The 22,245-nt window shown below is 41.4% G+C and overlaps 1 protein-coding gene across 1 annotated transcript in view; it reads left to right on the forward strand.

Annotated features, from left to right (window-relative positions):
* Positions 1-22,245, forward strand: part of gpc3 (glypican 3) — a 182,277-nt gene that overhangs the window by 127,821 nt on the left and 32,211 nt on the right. The window contains exons 4-5 of the mRNA XM_072396197.1: positions 16,323-16,462; positions 16,877-17,002. Coding sequence (XP_072252298.1) covers positions 16,323-16,462; positions 16,877-17,002 — 266 coding nt within the window. The remainder of the gene's footprint in view (positions 1-16,322; positions 16,463-16,876; positions 17,003-22,245) is intronic.

Here is a 22,245-nt window from a genome sequence, read left to right on the forward strand (position 1 = left end):
TTCACACCCATAGAAGTTTACAGGTTTTACACAGTTTGATCATCAGCGTCTGAGCTGACTCATTGTCTTCTTGCACACTTGAATGATACACAAATAATTCAGTGTTATCACACTGTAGTGGTTTAATTACACTGTACCTTAAGTCAGAAATAACACAACCAGAAGACTAATTCATAAGTTCATATTTGTGCTGCTTACAGAGTTATTCCCTGCCAGCATCAACATATGACCTACAACTGCTAGAATTATCACTCTGGCAAAAAAAGGCTCACAGCCCAGCGCTAGTCCTATAGATTTGGTGTTGGTGAGGCAGGTTATCTCCATGAACATTTTTTCTATGCACTGAAAGTGTTTATGCTAATTATTGACATAGACTAAAACATTTTAAAGTTTAGAAAAATTGGGACTCTTCTCAAGAGCGTCATAGTGGTTTGGTCTTCTTTCTGGTCCTTACCAGGTCTTAATATTAGGTAACTACAACCTTAGATCAACAACAAAACATATAACACTTTGTCATGAGTGTAAAAACGATTGTGTATGATACACATTCAAATAAGCTGGCCAAGAGATGGCATATAAATAGAGAACAGATGGGGACCAAAGACTGAGCCCTGTGGTATGCCACATTTCAGCTGAGCCATTGTGGAGGTAAAGTTATATAGAGTAAAGTTATACAGAGCACAATAAGCTAAGTTGTCTTTAGGTCTCACGTCAGCATTTCAATGAGGTTGAGGTCTGGACTTTAACTGGGTCATTGCAACCATAGTGCCAATTTCGACTTATTCCTCCTTTTTTTTGGGGGGGTTGAAACATTAATCTTTCTTAGCCATCATCATAAATATTACAATACACAGTATATTCCATATTCATGCCAGGAAGATGCTTGTATTAAAATATCAGTGGACTATACCATTTCATTGTCTGTCACCTGTCACTGGCGCGTGCACGAAAAAAATTTGCGCCAGAGTGCTGTGTTGCAAGTAGCTGTAGATGAATGTAAGTAGCTATCTAACTAGTTTAGTACACTTAAGTTTCTCACCTAAGAGTTCCGAATTATATTGTGTCAGGTGGCTTTCTGTTTCAATGTAAAATGTCCTCATGTGAATGTTAGCTTACATGTCATCAAATGTTAGCTTTGTGCCCTGTGCACGTCACTCTGGTAACCTGCAGGCGTGCACTGTGGTCAAGTTGTAAACAATGCCTAAAGCGTGCTGATTTGCCAGGTTTGATAGTTTGTAGTGTTATTTGTGTATTAGTGTAGCACATCATATTATATTAAACTATTGTATAATATAGTTTCATTTTAATTTGCTTTTAAGTGGTGCTTTAAATAGGCTTTTCCCTTTTTTATATAGTAGCTTTTAAAATAGGCAACCCCTTGCAGTAGTTTTCAGTCAGGTATGCAGGAGTTTAATCTATTTGGGTTGTTGAACAATTAACATCCATGTGTACTGAACGCTGATTAATTGTAGTAGTTGTATTAATTCAAATCTACGACTACTTTATTGAACTCAGTTCAGATTTCATTTACAGAGTCAACATGAGTAAGAGGAAAGGAGGAGACATCAGGCACTATTTTGGTGCCAAAAAAAGAGTAAGCTGAGTCTTAGGACCTAATAATGCAGCCTGGTCTGTGGTTGTTATGTATGCTTAATATTGAGCATTATAGCATGAATCATGGAGAATTTTACATGTGCTGTTGTATTAAGGAGACAGGAGAAGCAGTTGTGAGTGAGCAGGTAGATGGAGGACAGGAGGACAGAGAGCAGGCAGGAGCATTGTGTAGATCTGCTTTTGAGCAGTGTGTATGTGTGTGTCTGATTTGCTGGCAGTTTGGGTCTACAATACTTTGTTGATGACTACTGACTGTAAAAGTTGTTTGTGTGGTAAATGATGTGCCCAATGAACGGTAAAATGGTGTAAAATTTGGTTTATCATCATCTGCAGACTGCAGACATTTAGTCAGACAAGCAAGATACTGTAAAGATTGTGTAAGTGTAAGGATTGTAAGACTTCTGTCTTACAAGCTAAGTGTCTTTCGCACACTGATTGCAACACCTTGTTTTTTTCTTTTTCAGACATTCTGTTGTAGATTTGCTGCTGTGTTTGGGATCATCGTCCTGTTGCATGACCTAATTTCAGCCAAGCTTTAGCTGCCAGACAGGTGTGACGTGTTTGGTTTCCTCCAAACATGGCGCTGTGCATTATGAGCAAACTTCCCCACAACTTTGCAGAGCATTAATGAAGTACATTTGATTAGCGCTACTAACCCTCTTAATTGTTATCGAAGCCGGAATTGTGTTGTTATTGTTAGTTGTTTTTGTTAAATAATGACATGGAGTAATATGCCATGTGCTGTTGTTTATCTGAGGTTGTATTTACCTATTTTAACACCTGTTATGGACCAGATTATTTCTTATTTCCTGGTACGCAATCTCTTTAACTGAAAGAGAATGTGCTTTCTTTTTCACAACAGTAAGTGAATCCAGAAATTTCAGACGCAGTTACCGATCTGCAAGATATCATTTCGCGACATCCAAGTTCTTTGAACTGAACAGAAATCAGAAAAACGAGCCAACAGCCTGGCAGACAAGAAAGGAGCAGCATCTTGTGTGTGTAGTTGCTTTTTTTCTTCTTCTTCACTGTCAGACAGATGCGAACCGGCATGTCTTGTTGAAATTTGTCTCTCACTCCTTAGCAGCGGTGACCCGTTATGTGTAGTGCAATCAAGCTGTTAGGTTTGTTCGCAGCCATCATGTGAAGTCAGAGAAAAGTGCTCATGAAATATGAAGACCTTTTTCTGCCGGAGCTGGATGTGCTTTCGCTGCTGTATGTCTGCTGAACTTTTCACTCTTTCACTCTCACACCCTGAATTCCTGCAGTGAGCAGGTTCCCACTCAGAACCCATCATTTATTAACACACAGGTTGACCTCACTTACTCTGCAGCAGGAGGATGTGTCTGCATCCGTGAGTCGCTCACTTAGGGGAAAAGTCCCCCTCTCTTCTCTGTGTGTTTGAGATCCTTATTTAAAAATGGATAAGGTCTGTGTAGGTTTATTTGCAGTGAAGACACCACAGATGAATTGACATTGTGTGTATGGCTCTGAGTCTGGTTCCAGTATATGGGATTAAAGCTGCATTGACGAGGTATTGTTTAGCTCAGTGAAAAGGTCATGTGAGAGTGTGCATGAGTGTGTGCGGGTTTGAATGTAATCTTTCAGAGACACTCCCTCTCAGTGGAGTCATTGAAGGGACAGAGGCATCGTTTCCCTAAAGGCTAATTTTGTCTCACTGAGTCATGGGAGATCAACCAAAATTAGACAACACCTGATCACTTCACCTCAGAGAGGCAGTTTGGTGCTTTTCTAAACAAACTTAGGGATTAAAGGACCAATTAAGTGGTTTTTCTGTGTTTTACGGCCTGTATAAACCATCACTTTCAGTCTGGCTTGGAAAAATGTCATGTTTTCCCCATTTCTCTTAGGACGGAAATATACTTTTAATTATGTTGGCAGTATCCAACACTCTTGATTTAGGGGCCTTAAATACCATGTACGATTCCGCTCCAATCGCTTTTTCTGCCATCAACCAAATGCTGACCTCCTTTTCTGTTTCCATGTTCGCAGTTTACACTCACTTTACAACAGGAAGTTCAGTACGGTCTGAGTGTGTCCCCATGTGGAATCCTTTAGTGAAAGTCAAGTACACTGGCAAGTTTGTGAACGTGAATGGTTTCCACACTGCTGGTGCATGTAAGCCTAGATTCCTTAAATGAATTTGCAGGATTTTTATTCCCAAACTGTGGTACAGGTAGTGATTTAAAGAATTCAGGCATACGATGGGGTTTGCAATAATGTTTGCACATTTGAATTGAGTTACTGCAAGCTTTTAAAGGGACAATCCTGTGACAGTTTGTGTCCGTTGCTTTTCGCGCTGTGTTCATGAATGTCAGAGGTAAGATCAAGCCTTCGGTGCGTACTACAAGAAGGAGGAAGAGGACTGCTAAGACCTTACAGATGTGCCTGTGTTTCCCAGGCAACAGAAACTGTGATAGAGAGCCTGCACACGTATACAGGAGACTGTACTTTGAAGTTGTAGATCTGCTTGCTGCTGAGCTGGAATGCCATTTTGAACAGAACTGATCTGCAGGTGGTGGCTGACCTTGAGCACCTGATTGCGTCTGCAGAAAGGGAGGGTGTCGGTCTCCCGTCTTGCATCATGGCACTTTGTGAGAGGGATTTTGACAATGACAATCGACACACACAGCTCTTCATGCTCCCGGACGCAGGTCAGACTTCTGCTATTACAGTATCATCAGTGGCATCAGCAATGATGTAACACAAAGTTTTCAGCCAGAGATGCACAAGCTGTTGACGCTGTTCTACACCATCCCCATATCAACTGCCACCAGTGAGCATAGTTTAGAAATGTATCTTGAGGTCAACAATGACCCATAAAAGACTGTGCAGTCCGATGTGCATCCAGACACAGAGATCTTCTGATGGCATCATCAAATTACGTGGTAGTTGTATTATCTCATATGGGGATGTATGGGCTGCTGACAGGCCCGACCAATTTAAAAATAACCTTCCATGGTGGTTGTTTGTATCAACAAGCTAACTGCTAATTGGAAAGCAAAAACATTATGACCACCGGTCTAACTTTGAATAGGTCCTCCTCGTGCCAACAAAACAGCTCTGAGCCTGCGTTTTCTGAGGGTGTTCCAGGTTAGATATTATCTGGGGGAGTTTGGAGTTCCAGTAAACACCTCAGATGCATAACAGCCATGTGAATGCCAGGAAGCAGGCGGTCCCAGCAGAACGTTGCGTCATAACAAGACGAACAGCGTACCTCACTTCACCTGTCAGCTGTTTCAGTGTAGTGGTCGATTGTTGTATCGTTCCCTTAGTTCATAAAGTTAATTAAATATGCATCACAGTATTGTCATTTATTTAAAGAGTAGAAGTTCTTTTTTGAAAACTTCATCTTACAAATAAGCAGTTGCAGCAAAAAAAACGTTCATCTTTAGAAGCCGATCCAAGGACCTTCACCTTGATCTGAGTGGGAGTCTGTTAGATGCCACTTGCACTCGCATTTCTGTTTTCTACAGATTTTCTTTCAGTGGCCTTTTTTTTTTTAGTTCGACAGCAAAAATGTGTAAATGTGATCTTCACAGCACAGTGGGCATTAACGTTTGAATGAAAATGATGATAAATTTTAAGAATGTTCCCCATGGATACTGGTTAGGTTATGAAAAACATTCACTATGAAAAAGAGATGGATTTAGCCAAAGTCTAACTATTGAGTTCTTACGCCTGTATTATTTTGAATGGTCAATAGGGGGAAAATCCCCATTGCATCATCAGTCTCTGCACTGAATATAATGAGGGTAAAGAAAAGAATCAGGATGGGACTGTTATACGGATCCATGTGCCTAGAATACATATCATATCTTTACACCTGTCAGGCTGGGTTGAAGAAACTGAAAGTGTTCAGGTTTCTTTGAGTAATGGAGAAAAGTTCTACATGGGAAGGCGGCTTCTCTCTGAACATTTTTCTTTCTTATTTGGTCAAGAAGCAGCTAAAACTAGTGAATGAATGTTTTACAAACCTTAACCATAAGCACTGACTTGCGATCTTACTGAAAGAAAAACACTGTAATTACAGCATACTACAGCGTCTACGAGCTCCGCTTTTTGCTGCCATGGACTGAAACTGGGGAATGATCAACCAGCCCAGTTATCTAATGTAAAAGTGTTTCAAGCCACAACCACCAGCTTCATAAACTAGTCTGTGCTTGTATTTGACGGTAATCTCTTTTCCATGGGAAAGAAAAAACTCCGACGGATAGTGAAGGAAAAGTTTAAAATGCTGTGACATGAAACGTGAAGTGCCACTTTCATGAAGCAGCATAATGATGCACCAAGTTGTGTGATGTGTTACGACCCAAACACCGGGGTAAAATGTTGCCAGTTTACAGAAATGATGTGTAAAATCTCTGTTTAGCAACACGGTTGATGTGATGGGAGTGGAATAAGTCAGTTAGATTATATCAGGAGACAGGAGGAAAAACATTGGCATAAACCTTATTTTCCTATGCCAATTTTTACTTTCTAAACCCTGCATGTTCCTTACAAAGTGGCTGTAGCTAGTCTACTGTTCAAAACGTCAAGAAACCAAACTCCACACTGAGCCTGAGTGTGTTCCTAACTAAGTTGCATTGGATAAAAGCATCTGCTAAATAGATGTTATGTATCGTAACGAGGTCTGCGACACAAAATCTCTTGGCTGTGGAAAGGGATTTTTGAATTTACAGCGTTTAGTCTGGTATCTGGGCTGCTTTAACACTATAGATAGTTCTGCATTTTGAGCGTTGTTTCTTGCAATGTGACATGGACTGTTGAGGAATAATGTGCTGCCTCAGCGCTTACCTAAACCCTAACGGTTCAGCTAAAACGCGCCTGAAGTGCTGTGCTATGTACACACATATTATGTTGTGTGCTATGTTTTTTGGGCTATTCTGGTTTTTCCAGTGGGGCTGTGTGAAGTACTTAGAAATAGTCAGCGTTGTACCTGCAGTAGAAAGCGGTCAGAACGCTCTCAGTTTAGATCATCAAGTAAGATTCCTGACGGGCAAGCTTAAACTAATGAATGTTTAGAACAGAGGCAATAGATGAACAAAATTCTAAAACTAATTATTGCCTCAAATGTATGACTGTGTTTCAAGCTTATACTATACTTTCTCATTATTTTCTAAGCCAAGGAAGATTAATTCTGCATGGTCCTATGCCAAAGTGGATGATTGTCATGTCATGTTTTTTTGTTTTTTTCTGTCATGTCTTGGGTTTTGTTTCCAGGTTTTAGGTTTATTTTTAGTCAATAGTTTTTTGCCATGTTTTCCCTTGCCATGCCACGTTAGGTTAATTCAAGTCACCTGTCTTTGTTTTCACAACTGCACTCCATCCCCAATCACCTCCCCACAGTATTTTAGTTTCCAGGTTCCCTCAGTTCTGTGCAAAATCCTTACCTTCACTGACAATTCCCCACATTCATTTATGCAACGTGCTTCGTGGTTTTCAGGTTTGTCAGGTCAGGGTTTGCCTCTTGTTTTCCACAGCCATAGTCTTGTTTAATTTATTCCACAGTGTAGATTTATTGTTATCCGGTTCAGCCGCACCTTCTGTTCTTTTGTTAAATATATGAAGTCCTTTAAAATCTGCATCTGGGTCCTACTTCTTCCACGTTACGCACAACCCCATTTCCCCAGTTGTGACAATGATAAAGTAAGAATTTAGTCTAATTTCCATTGCATTAAGAGAACTGGACCAGCTCATAACCATAGCTACCGCTTACTGTAAATGCTTATGTGTCATTTCTCAGTCAAGAAACTTCCCAAGCACCAAAAAAAGAACCTCCCTGCGCCGTTGGATCGTGTTTCAACACAGATGTTCTTTGGTTGAGAAAAAGTTGAATGATTTCCTGATACAAAAAGCACAACAATCCACAATGTACAGCAGCTTGTGCTGTGACCCTAAGAGCCTGAATAAGGGCAACTGGACTCCTTTTCTTGATTTTTGAGGATCTTTCACCTCTCATCCAAGAGACTTTGTCAGCTCTGAATTGATTGCCATGACCTGAATGACTGAGACTCTCCACCAAGTTTTGCTCTAGTGATGACATTTTTGAGGTTGAAGTTTTTTAGATAGCAAAAACTCGATTCTCTCGTGGGCCCATTCTGAGCAGCTAACTTTTTTTGCCTGAAGGAAATTCGACTCGATACTTCAAACTGAGTGTGCCGACTGCTGCCTACTGCAGATATTACGCTGACTACTCATAACTACTTAAAATGATCCCACTTTAAAAAAAAATATAAAATTTAACAAAAAACATATATATTTAAAGTAGTGAAGATTATTAGTAGATAAAATGCCTCCACAACAAAAAAAAGAAGTGCGTTCATCTTCTCAAAATGATCAAAGTTTGAGTTTTACTCCTAAATCTAACCACAGCTTTACTAAGTTGGTTTATTTTCCAACAGTCCTTTGTAATGTCTTTGTTTGACCAAATCCATTTTTACATGCATCCAGTTTAAAGAAGCTTCTGATTTTGTCTGAATCTAATTCAAACAGAAACCGCACTGTGAAGTGCAAACAGCGATTTAATGGCATGCATGCATGTAAAACTACGAAGGCAGTAAGGTGATCTATATTCAGTTTGTATGCTAGAAATGTGCACAGTCACCACTGTGGTGCTGTAATTAGGACCTTTACTTTGCAACGTGTGCATGATGTTGTGAAGAGGATACCCTAAGTAACCTTTTAGTGATATGATACTTTGTTCAGCAGCATGATGGATCTATGGGCTCCTGTGGCATGTTTTGTGGTAGTTATGTGTCTTGCAGCTTTAGTTGCTATGTCTCACTTAACCTCCCCTCCAGTCAGAGTTGGACTGCTGTTACTTGGGTGGCAGACAGATCGACTATCTGAGTAAAATGGTCCTTGGGGTGTGAGAGAGACATCTCCTCTCTCGTGAGTTCTCTCCTCAGAGTTACATGACTTGAAGCATGTAACTCTGTTGGTGAGATGACCACTCATCGCTCGCCAGCCCACTCCCTGCATGTTAACATTAATTTCCTCCATCCAGCGCAACTCCAGGGTGAAACAGCCAATGTTGAGAGAGACGGTGAGGGCAGCCAAGAGCCCTGCTGCTTCAATCTCTTCCCCTGTCAACTCCCCACCCCTCTCCCAGAGTTTGATGTCATCCACCTCCGTCTCTCATCCTCAACACCCCTCTCCGGCTTATTCATCCCCACATTCATTTCTTTTCTCACGTTCTTCCTCGTCGCTGTGAGAGAAGATGCATGATTTATGAAGCTCTATTTTTAACAAGTTACTGCAGAGAATGAAAGGAGAGAAAGAATGACAAAGAGAAGGAGAAAAAAGAGAACAAGGCGAAGTGTGAAATAGAGCCCAAGGGGGAGGAGGACAGAAGAGTGTGGAGGAGACATCCATCACACTGCGACCTCTCGGCTGAAAACTAAGACAGGAAGCAGGCTGAGACAGAAATGTGATGGATCTGACCAAGACTACAGGAGATGTACTGCATTTAAGTACTAAGTTTTAAGTCAAATCAAAGACTTCCTCCACTTCTTATGTCAGTAACCCACTTTCATTTGTTTTTTGTCTCCTTTGTGGTGAAAGATATCTGAGGCAGATCAAATCACATCCAAACTGTTGCTTCACAGAAGAAACAAGAGCGCTAATTAAATCTTCACAGCATTTTTATATTTTATTAATCAACTGAAACATGAGAGCAACTATCGACACAGGAGCCGCTCGGCTCAGCTCTGAAATGTGAGAATCGATCCGAACTTTTACACGTGTGTTTAAAAATGCTGTAGCATATCCTCAAAGTTATTATGCACCAAGTCAAGTCAAGAATGATTTTAATTATTCATATATACGAAACTCGTGTTTAATTTGAAATATAAAAGGCAAACTGTGCTATCTGACAATCTGATGAATAGATTTATGTTTTTAGTTTGACCGTGTAAATTAAAACGTGGTTGCATGTGTAATTAGATTCTGAGCATTTGACTTAATGGTGAGAAATAGACAGTTTATTTGTTTATTTGATCATAGTTAAATAACTGGCCTTCCAGCTGTTAACACCATAAAACGAGGAATCCAAAACCAATTTAAATTCAAGGATTTTGCAAACGGTTGGCGTCAACAGACAGTAAGAAGCTTGAAATCCACTTTTCTGTTGTTTTAGAATAATGCTTAAAAAAAACCCAATAACTTATGTTTAATGTTGAAGTAGATACTCATCTGACCATCATCTGTTGTTGTCAGATTTAAATCCTCAGCTCAAATCCCAAGCAAAGCAAATAAAGACAGAATTTAAAAAGAAATCGCCACTCTTGGAAGATTTAGCTATTTTTATGTCAGTTCTCTGTCCTGAAGCTTTTCCTTGATCAACCTGTATGTTGCCCTTTTGCATTCTTCCCATTTTTTTGTACGTGCTTCACAAAAAGCTTACTGGCAACAGCCAATATCTTTTGACACACTTCAAATTGAATTACCTCCATGAAGGAGTTTTATAAGCTTTGCCTCCGCTGATAGTTCTTTTGTTGGAGCCATGTTTCCTGTCAATCGGCCAGGTGCAACACCATGTTAAGGTCTGCAGTCTACAGCCTTTACCTGCAGACATGACTCCAGCAATAGATTTAGATTTATTTAGATTTATAGCAATAGATGAGAAAGATAAGAAAGAAAATCCAGTTAAACAATTTTACTTTTCTACAGAATTGTTCGGAATTTTCTACAGAATAAAACAGTCGAAAGAACATATTCCAAGAGTGGTTATTACATTTTCTTTGCCACGGATTGTTAAATTAAATTATTATTAAATTTCAGCGATTCCACTTTACTTTGGAGGACAACATCTGTGGTCCATAATTATTCTCAAATATGTAAGTGTATGAGAGCATCAGGTTATACTTAAACTACATTATATCAGTGTATTTTAGTAGTCTACGGTGCTAAGTTGTAACATTAAGATCACCTGCCTGATATCAAGTAGATTCTCCATATCACACCAGTCTGTGTGAGGACAGAGAACATCTTATTGTGCTCTGGTACTGGGATGATAGCTATAGTGCAACCCAGTCTCATATAAAAACGTACCCTGGCTGCGTTAGTCCAAAGTGCAAAAACGTAGAGGGGTTACAATAATGGCCCTTGAATTGTATAACTGTTACATTTTTTTGGTTTGGCCATTCATGAAGGGATGTGACTGGTTAGCAGAATTGTTTCGTTTGGTGGTGCCAGGTTGCAGTTTTTCTTAGTAGAACTGAATTTTTGTAAAATGAGCAATGTTTTAATTTTATCTGAGGTTTTAATGTTATGGCTGACTGGTGGTTATACACACTGTGCTCACAGTTTTGCATCAGGGTTTGACTCACATTTTTACTCTTCCTCTGCAAGTTCCAGCCAGAAGTCATATGCGCCCCAGGGGTTCTTCTGGAGCTCCCAGCAGCTATGAATTAAGTAATTCAGCTAATCAAAAGAATATTCTCAAAGTGTTAACCCTTTAAATAATATACTGAACGTGAACATTTTCTTTGATGAAGCAGCTGCCTAGAAACTTTTATCGTGGTTTACTTTGACAGTCATCAACCAGTTCTACGGCAGCTATGACACTCGTTACAGTGAGGCGTAGCAGATGGTAGCAATGGCACAAAGTTAGCTCCACTGTACGGGGAAAAATAACTTTTCTGTGTCCAAAGAAAAATCAGCTGACTAGATAAAAGACGCCACACTTACTGAGTTTATGTGAGCATAAAAAATAAATACTATTAGCTGCTGTACAGGTTAAGAGCATTGTCACACTCTTGGTCAACATTAGCATGCATGAGAATTTGCTAATGTTACAAACATGATGTAACATTAGCATGCCTCTGACACAGATGAATGCACTGGTCCTTCCTTGACACTGGACTGGATTTTTCTCTCTCAGTTTCTCAGACTGAAACTTGCAAAGCATTTCAAACACAAAGCCTCACAAACAGTTGAGTTCGATGGTGAACATTTACCTTGCAGTTTCAATGCAAAAACCATCCACAGCTTTCATAAAATCCACATCTTTGACCATATTTCTGGCGCTAACAACCAATTATGCACCCAGAGCCAACATGTGCATATCCCTCTTGGAATATACTGCAAGGTTCTTGGGTTGTTGCCTGAATTATGTTCCTCATATTTTTGTGAGTTCTGCAGTTTTAAGCACTGAAACAACATTTCACATTGGTCTCTAATTAAGCTCTCTAATTGGCTCTCTATTCTGCCTGCACACCCATTTTGCAAGGATCATTAGAGTAAAATGACACAACTCCCTCCAATGACGTTGAATGTGCTTAAACAGATTCAGCCTATTTTTTTAGTTTTAGCCTGTTTTTAGACCTGTCTGGCTTTGGCCACATACAGGTAAACAGCAAAAGATCTGTAATACATCTGCTGAAATGGAGTCTCAAAACCACTGGCTATTGTCTAAGTTTTTTACCTTTTTGGATTCAACTGCAAATCAATAACAGCCCTCACATAGTGTTTTCACCTTACCTGCACAGGAAAGATGTTCTTGTTAAGTTGCCGTCAGTAATTCATATGGACCAGCTGAAGGATGCTGAGCAGTTTGGATGACTGATGTCTACACTGCTGCTTGAAAAGTCAAACTGTTCTCAACTTTCCATTTCAAGCTATGCTAGCAAAGCGAAGCACCAGACTTAGAATTCAAGTCAGCAACGCATGACATCGCCCCATTCAAAGGGAACAAGACGCTTGACTGCTGACTCCTGAAACATGAACGTGTAAATCCTGCGAAACACACACCGACCGCTCAGCCCTGTTATGACCTCTGTTGCCAGCTCAGAGGTGTTTCGGCCCCTCATCAACATCAACACCCCACTCCCCCCTCCAAACGTACACACAGGACATCAATGAAAGCACCTCGGTCCCACCGTGAAACCAACCGTGTGAAGAGAGCTAATGATTAGATTGTTGAATAAGGATTTTGGGCCCAGATACTCATTATCTGGATTTCAAGTGGCTACACAGCAAGACCACCAGTGCATGTGTTAGAGTATGACACCCACATCAGCTTTATTCATCCATGGTCATAGCAACTTAAAACTACACAAACTAATTCAAAGAAATCTAGTGATATAAATAAATGACATCCACTTTCAAACCACAAGGTCACTTCGACTGTGGAGGCTGGGAAAGAGTCCTTCAGCTGACTTGACTGTCATTTTGATTCAAATCTAAAAGTGCAATATCTTTTAGTATGAAAGGCTAAATGGCAGTTCTTCACTTCCAACTCAGACAGCAATATCCATCTGAAGTAAAAGCTGTTGCACTCTGGTATTACTTATTTTTTTCATAGTTAGACTTTCCCTCATTTTGCCTTTACTTGACAATTCGAAAAGACTTTGTAATATATGTATTTCACCAAAAGTCAGCTCTTGTGCTGATGACAACAATCCATAGAGGAGAAGGATGAAGAGGAGGAGGATGAAGAGAAGGAGGAGGAGGGCGGCTGAGTGCTGACTCAGTTTCTCCCTGAGCCTCGACTCCTCTGGAACACAAACGTTACTCACCATCTTCTCCAATATGTTGCTACAGCGTTGCAAGACATCTTGCCACTGTATTACACTGATTGTATCATCAGTCTCCTCCTGAAACTGTTTGCCTTATTACAAAAGTCCCTGTGATCAAGAAAAATGTAAAAGCCTGATCATGCAGTTATGTCAGGTGCGTGTGTATTTCCATTGATTTGTTTGGAGCTTTACACCCAATTTGCAGAGTGCCAGAGTAACTCTGAGATGCAGGTGTGTAAGTGCATCAGAAAGTGTTTGCGTCTGTCTGTGTATTTGTGTTACTGGCCGTCAGCACCTCCCTCCCTCAGTGAGGCAGGCTGCTCAAAGCAGATAAAAGTGTGCAGATATTTTCAAGCTCTCACGCTGAGGCAGGCTTTATCTGCAAACTCTCCTGTTGGTCATGTTAGTCCAGCCCTGGGTGATATTAATACCCCATTAATGAGCCCCTTCCTTGAAGAATCTAAAAACAATTGGTGGGTCAGGGTGGGGCTGGGGTGCGTGTGCCGAATCAGTCTCTCCCTTGTGCCACAAGTTCCCCACGGCTTCCCGTGAATTCACAAACAAAAAGACGAACACAACTCGGATCCCATTAATCATGGCCTGCGGGAGCACCGGCACCTGCTCCAGGCACATGAGAACGAAAGCATCACAGGGGAGGAAGATGTGGAGGGAGAGAACGAGGTGGCAGAGACAATGTGTGCATGATTTCCCACATGAACACGGTAGTGTAGTATTCGTGGAATGGTCGGGGAGTGTAGGAGAACTCAGCCATTTCTTACTGTCAGGATTTTGAGTGTTTGCTTTGCAATCCTCATGGGGTCCAAAATGCTGGACTCCACAAGTTTAAAGGGCTTCTTGAAAATCTAAACTAGGTTTTAAGTTTAAGGTTAAAAACTGGGATATGTCAGTTTGTAATCGCACTGGAACCTTCTCCCACATAGGCCGGGACAAATAGGCGTCATAGAAACCAAAACGTCCCCGACATTTATGGGGTCCTGGTTAGGTTTAGAGGTAAAGCGGGCATTCACTGTCATGTGACAAAATAAGTTTTCACTCAGCAGAACATGATATAAATCATTTGGTCCATACTATGTCTTCAAATGAGGTAAATGCAACTTCAGATCAACCACGAAACATGACGTATCCCATTGTGTCATTATTTATTTGACAAAAACTGAGCCTAAAGCAGAGGCAGTGTGTGAAAAGGAGGATGTTGTATCAGTTTATTGATTTTCAGGTTCTCATTTTTGCACAGTTATGATCCCACCCAAGAAGCCCAAATCATCAACCCTTCACCACCGTGCTCGACAGTTGGTACGAGGTGTTTGTGCTGATATACTTAAATATCTCCACTTTGGTCTGGTCTGTCCAAAGGACATTGATCCAGAAGTGTTGTGGTTTGTTTGGATGCAATTTTACAAAAAATAAGCTGTGCTGTCATGTTCTTTTTAGAGAGAAGAGGCTTTCTCCTGCAACCCTTCCAAGCAAGCCATGCTTGTTCAGTCTTTTTCTAATTGTGCTGTCATGAACTTTAACACTTAACATGCTGAATGTGACCTGTAGAGTCTGAGATGAAGTACTTGGGTATTCTGCAGTTTCTCTAAGCTCTGAACAGTATGACCTTGCTGGATAGATTGGCAGCTGCCTTGAATGTTTTCTACTTGTGCATAATCTTTCTCCCTGTAGAGTGATGGTTTGAAAATAGAAAAATCTAACTGCTCCCAGATTGATTGGCAGCAACAATTGATTCTCTAAGATCATTACTGATGTCTTTCCTCCTGGGAATTGTGCTGGCATGTGACACGTGAATGCTCCAAACCGTCTGCTTTAAAAGAGGCGTTCACTCTGCCTGATGATCAGTTTATCAAGTGCATTTGAGGAGCAGCACCTGCTGTTACTTACCCTCTTAATCCCTATGGGAGCAGTGAGTGTAAACCTTCCATACACTGTATCTGTATTTTGGTGTAGTTTTGTTTGATTATTAATGATACAGTGTAATGTCTCATGTGTTGTTTTTCAGCTGAAGTTGTATTTAGCTCATTTTTAGATCTGGTATGGTAAGTTGATAAAAAATTTTTTGAAAGTCCTTATATGTGAAACTTTAGAGTTGAAAGCAGGTGTACTTTCAGTTTCACATGACAAAGTCTATCCAAAATGAATGGAAGTCAACGCAAAGCGCTGATATGTCTTTGCGTGTGTGTGTGCGTGTTTGTGTGTGAGAGTGTGTGTGTTGAGTAGTGCTATTGTTGTATCCTTGCATGACAAGGCTGTATTGATTAACCCTGATGATTCTATGTTACAGCCAATGAGCATTTGTGTGTGTCAGCATTTGTGTGCTAGTGCTTAAATAACACATGCCTGCACCTGCAAAATACATCATCAGGAGCGTGTCATGTTAATGGGCTTAGGTGCATTATACTCAAGCAAATGATGAATGAAGGAGTGGATTTGTGTTGAAGCTGGGAAGCGTTTGTGTTTACGCGTGTGCTGCATGTGGCCCCACTTACCACCAAATGAAGACGTCCAGTGTTGTTCTATCACGTCCCATCTGTATTCAGTAGCAGTTGTGCCAGCCTGATCACTTAAAGGGGAACTGGGCACAATTAGCTGTTAACATTACGTGGCAGAATTAAGCCTCGGCCAGTATCCCCAAGGGAAATTAAACAACCGTCAAATCATTAAACCACAAGCTAAACATAACGGCCATTTGCATTTTTATTGCACCTGAAAACAATGTGCCAGGCCCATTATCTCTGAGAGACAGAGAGGCCTCCTCATTTGTTATTGTTATGTTGTCCCGCGTGGAGACACAATGGCGTTTATATAGGAACAGACGAGAGGCTGTACTTTGCGTTTTTTGAGTCTTATGATTACAAATTTGAAGAAGGCTGGCAGAGGACACAATGACATGTTTGTTATGCAAATCCGCCTTGCTTTCATCCCTCCCAAAAATAAATGCTCCCAAACAGATGAGAATTTGCGGAGGGGCTCAGCTGAGCGAGGCCGGCAGCGTTGACAGGTTCTTGCAGTTCACTGTATCACTTTTATTAAGAGTTTGAAAAAAACAGGTTTGGGACCTGAAGCTGGGAAATTAAACAGAAGAGGGGCGAGGAAGCTGGGGGATCTGAATTCACTCACTCAGTGTCTCTCCTCTCTTCTCTGCAGGTGAGCGGGATGTGTGGACACTCTCCTCCGCGGGCCTCTCGCTCCGTTGAGTCCCCCCCTCCTCATCAGCCTCCCGCCTCCTCTGCAGCCCGCGGGGCTCAGCCTTCAGACACTGATGAGACTTTGGCGGGCCTCCGCAGGTGAGGATATCAGAGACAGGACTCCAGAATGAGACTACTTCCCCTCCAGTGTGCTATAAAGGCAATATATGTCTGACACACAAACATTATCCCAGACATTGTGGACAGATCCCCTCCTGTTTCCTTGTGACAGTCTATTCTCCACTTGAGGCTTAAATGAGCTGTGTAATAATTGCTCAGCATGGCTGTTGGCTTTAGCAGCACAATGGCCAGATTATTGTCAATTAGGAACAGAGACACTGCTTATTCTGGCCTCTTTTAATCTCTCCCTCTCCTGGGGGATCTAATTGACTTGCTCTCACTGTTATCAAGCTGAATTCTCCCCCTTTATTTCTCCCTTCCTCTCCTTCTACAGGATCATGTTATTCTCTGTCTCTTCCTCTGTTCAACATGTCCTCTTTTCACTTACCTCAGAGAGTTCATAACCGACCTGAGAGGCTTCAGCTCCTTCTACAGCGGTCTCGGGGAGGCGTTGTGCAGTCGCGAGCCTGCTCCAGCGAACCACTCCCTCTGCTGGAACGGGCAGGAGATGACAGACAGGTAAATGGGTGTCTCGTTTGTTTGGATATGCAGCTATAAAACACATCCCAATCCCTGTATGCTACCAGAGGATGATCCACTGCCCGCTGTCTTGATTCGGTTTATTGCTTTCTGATGTTCATGATCATTTTGATTCTTTATTTCCCAACACCCCAGGAACACATCTAACAGTGTAGGTGACTTGAAGGGTAAATTCGAGCAGAGCTCATGCGCTTCTGCCCCCCCAGCCCCCCTCCCACTGAGTGTGAATGTAAATCTTGACTTTGGCTCGGTGGGATGTTATTAATGTCAGGCACTCTTACACCCTCTTCTCGGGTAGTTAATTGCCTTTTCGATCGTTTTCTCTTCCCTCATCCGGCAGAACCACATTTGGTTTTCACAATATTTCACTTCAGCCCTGTCCTGTGGCTTCACTTAGCAGAGCTTCTTTGTTTCCACTGTCAGCTCGCCCAGCTTCTTAGTTCAGCTTAGAAAGTTGCAGATATCATTCCTTTTCTTATTTAGACTGGATTGTCTTGTAAATTATGTGTGGCAGTCAAATCGCTTGAGAGCTACAAATTTCAGATGGGAATCTGCAGGTTGATATTCAGCCTCTTGTTCCCAAGGAGGTCTGAGAATAAGTTTAGAGCTCTTCTCAAACTGCTGGAAAAGAATTTGTCACAGTGACCGTTTCTATCTGAGGAGGAGACGTCAGGTTGGCAAGAGGGCAAAGCTGTCCTGAGGGGACGATTACAAGCTGGACCAAACAGTGCGATAGGAAGGTGCAGGGAGGCAGGAAAGAAAACAAAATGATAGAGAGATTACAATGTCCTGCGGCAAGCAATTCTCCGTGTCATCTGCGAGGCCATTAGCCAGCGAATTCACAAGGGGTACATTTTCACTCTGGGATTTGTTCTGGATCATCTTCCCATTATCTCCACTGATAGGACCGTCTCCAAAGCCAGACGTGGCATTCGCTGAATGTATTGTCTCATGCTGATAAATTTAGATCGGGTGGGTGGGAAGGATAAGCTCAGGAGGAGTCGGGTACTGACTGTGTTCGATACGTGAGGAGTGATCTTTGGAGCTAAATGAGGAGCTTTTTATCAGACGTATTTACCATCCCACCTGGAACCGAGATCAGAGGAGAAACACTTCTCACCACATCAAAGAGCATCACACTGATATCTGTGACAGATGCGATATCAGCCCAGAACACTTCCATCCCCGCTTTGGATCTAATGACAGTGGAAACTCATGGGTGTGAGATTAAGTGATAAAAGACAAGATCAGGTGTCAAAAGTGAGCATTTAAGTTGGGGTGCTTATAGTTTTATCTTTCATGGGGCGATCCTATAGTTGAGCAGGTAGGGTGAACCCCACTTGAGGAGCATGTTGTTGGTTTGATTCCCAGCTGGCCCGACCATTTGCTTCATGTCATTACTCCACTCGTTTCCCGCAAAGTTCCCCTCTCTCACCAGTGCCGCTTTTAAACAAATGGACTGCATTTATAAAGCACTTTTCCAGTCATCGCAACCACTCAGAGCTCTTTCCACTACTAGCCACGTTCAGTCAATCACACACACATTCTTAAAACACCTCTTCATGTGTCTTTTCTTTCTCTGTCATGCACGCGTACACCAATACACATCATGTGGGGTGTTGCCATGTCTTCTCATAACACTTCAAGGGATATTTTGTATGGGTGCTTATGTTTTAGGTTGTCTTTTTTTAAGTATCTATGAGTAGTCTGTGTCTTACCTGCAGCAGACGGCAGTCGGAGTGCTCTTAGTTTGACAAAGCAGGTTTTCCCGAGGGGCGAGCTAAGTGCTAAAAGTTACACTAAAGCAACATTTTTAACTCTAAAAAAAAAATCTCTCATCATGATTCAAGAAAGAGCTTTTATATTTCGTGGATTTTTTATACTATGCTTTGGAACAACACCAAGTCGCAACGTGGACCGCGGATCCATTCCGCATAACTGTGTGTTGCAGCGGCAACAGTGTGAAATTCACAATACAGTGTTTGCTCGAAACTATAAAACTTCTGAGGTTTGAGCTGTTTTACGTGGCGAAAAATGTACTTTTTTGACAGGCCTGTTCTTAGAAGCTTTTATCCGTACCTCTCCTGTCAGGAAACTGTTATCCTACAGATTGAGCTCACCCTTACAGCTGTCTACTGTAGGTAAGAGATTGACTGCAATGTATTGCACACAAAACCCACTTTAAAAAAAAATCCCTTTAAAGGACATTCAGATATTGAGGATACCAACTGGTGACTGGTTATTTTGTCTCACTCTTCCTGCAAACAAGCCTTTAAGTGAGGAGGAGTACGGTTTCACTGTTGTTACATTTATTGTTTCAAAATTCTCCACACAATCTCCGTCGGGGGCAGGTAAGGTCTGCAGGCAAGCTACTCCATCACCTGTACCTGTATCCTCTTAGTCGTCTCTTTGTAATCTGCGCAGGATGTGGGTTTTTTACACATCTATGAAAAAGATGTGATCTATAAGGCAGAATATGTTGCTCTAAAATCTTAACCTACATTACTGCATTAATCATCCTCACAGAGGTTTAAGTGAGCTTTGCCAAGAGTACTGATACAACCACATACCATCACAGAGCCTGCTTCTGGACCTGCTGATAACAGTCCAGGTGGTTATTTTTGTCTTTGGTGTCCATTTCCTCCAAAAAAAGATCTTGAACACATGTTTCCACTGTGGGATGGTCCATCCCAGATGCCAAAGGTTTTCCACTGTAATCCATCGCCCATGGGTTTTTATCAGTTACTGATGGATGATAGTTTTTAATGAAGTGTTGTCTGAGGGACTGGACATTATGGGTGTCTAGCTTAGGCTCATGCCCTTGACATTTACATGTTTCAATTCTTTAAAATTGCTTCCGTTGTTTAATGATTACAATGGCTCGTTGTTGTTGCAGGCGTGAAATGTAGAAAGTGATGTATATCAACATATGAAATTAAGTTGGCGAGACCAAACATGAATTATATTGGGTTCATACTTACTGCAACTAAATATCAGTCAAAGTAAATGTAGGAATCTCAGCTTTTTTTTTTCTAATTTGAGGTTGTATTATTTTGAGGGAGGTTATGACACTTAAAGGTGGATCTGGAAAAGTTTTTAGTTAATACAGTATCACTATGAAACTTCCTCAGTTGATTTCCACTTTAGGAAAAATGCAAATGCAATATTATATGTCAATATGTGCTAATTGTCACGCATTTCCTGATCTGTTACATGATAGGAGAAATATATGTGAATATGTATACATATATCTGTACACCGTGAAACTTCCCTATATCTCCCATATCCCTACATCTACAAATACACACACAAACCAACACACAGAGACATGGTCGGTAGCTCTGTAAGTCTGCTATCATGCCATAATCTCCACATCAGGGTTGTTGTTCAGTCATTATCACTATAGTGTTATTATTCATCAATTAATCAATGCCTGCTTTCTACCATGGTCACAGTGATGACTTTAGCATGTCCAGTATAAAGCAGTTGTGTTATTTATCATGTAAATAATTGCAGTTACGTCTGTAACTGGTTACTCTGGATCAGAGTAACCAATGGGCTGAAAGGCCACTGGGTTGTTCCTGATCAAAATCAAGATGATGGTTCACATGAACAACCCAGTAGATATTTTCAAGAAGTCTCAGTGTAAGTTAACGGCCACACGGTTAACACATCACATACACTGACCTCTGCGCCTGTCGGTATGTTTTGGACTGGTGATGTGGTCCATCAAAGGACCAGACTCCATTACCTGCACACCATGTTTTCCTTATCTATTGTTTGTTCTGGTGTGGGAGGCAGTGGCCTCAGTCAGTCTGGCCCTAATAGCATGGTAATTGGTGTTTGATTAAATTAGGTTATCATAAGTTTACCCATCCAATCAACCTTGGTTAGCACCGAATAATAACACGGATTAGTTTGGATAACAAACTGAAAGCTGACAACTGAGACTATCAGCAGTGGAAAAGTGTCATGTATGCCAAATTATATTGAGGTGGAATTATCTCCCTGGCATTTATCACATGAAATACTAGCCTGCCACGGCTCCTTATCCTCAGTCTGCCTTCCTTAATCCTCCCTCCTCGACCCATATTTCCTCTTTTCCTTTGCTAAATTGATCACATGGCTTTCCATTATTAATGTGATAATTAGGAGCTGAGAGGGGATGAGATCATAGCTAATAAGAAGAATAAATAACTGGGGAAATGTAATTTGAGTTTAATGAAAATTCTGACTTTGTAGAGAGGGAAAGACTGATGAATGGAGCTGTCATTTGTGTTCATGTGGGAGTCAGTGTGTATTAAAACTGAAGGCAGTGTCTCAGAGATCCGAGCAGAGTATGACCTCATCCTTTGCACAGCTACAGTGCACACACACATGCACATATATTTTTCATCAAGGCCCTTTTCTCTCTTACCAACCTTTTCTCTGAGAATCAAATCGCCCACTCAGGCCTGTTGGTCCTTCATCTTTTCAATCTTTTACAACAATAGAGGAGATGACATTTACGCCACGACCCTCACCATCGCTCATGTCACCGCGACGCCGGGGAGAGATATGTTGCCAGTCCCGACACTGGTTTATGGTGGCTCTGAGGTGCAAAACACGCGACAAGTTAAAACACACACACACAAAACCATGAAGCAAGAAATTAAACTGCAAAATCTTACAACAACAGAGAAAACATGGAAATATTTCAGCAGCACAACAAAGTTGACAACATGTATGTATTTTTCTTCATGTCTTGCAATATTGTGTTATTGGCTTTGTCGTTTTGTTGGCATTTTCTTTTGTTATCTTTCCCAAAAAAAAAGCTGTGTTTTGTCCATTTTCCTTCCTTAGTTATGCTTTCTCCAATGTTGCCATGTTCTGCTCCTCATGGCCACTGCACCAGTTAACGTAAAGATGCTCGTCTCAGGCTCGTGGCACAAGTTTGTCTTTTCCTCGGAGCTGGGATGCTGGTGGGAAGGGGTTAAATCCTGACCCTGCTAGAACTGAAGAGTCACCTGCAGGAAAGTCTCGACATGAAAGACTGGAGGGGAATCTACCTTTCAGACACACCAGCTCCTCCTCCACAAGGGTCAACAGAGCAATGTTTCCTCGGTCACACATGAAGGCTTGTATGCGCTTGCCTGTGTGCTGGTTCTACCTAAATATACGTTCAAAGCTACGACAGGACAAAAATACTTCTCTGCTAATGCTTTCTCATTAAAACAGATGAT

The sequence above is a fragment of the Leuresthes tenuis genome, unplaced genomic scaffold (assembly GCF_036924035.1).
Source record: "Leuresthes tenuis unplaced genomic scaffold, fLeuTen1.0.hap1 SCAF_11, whole genome shotgun sequence".
In the NCBI taxonomy this organism is placed as follows: Eukaryota; Metazoa; Chordata; class Actinopteri; order Atheriniformes; family Atherinopsidae; genus Leuresthes; species Leuresthes tenuis.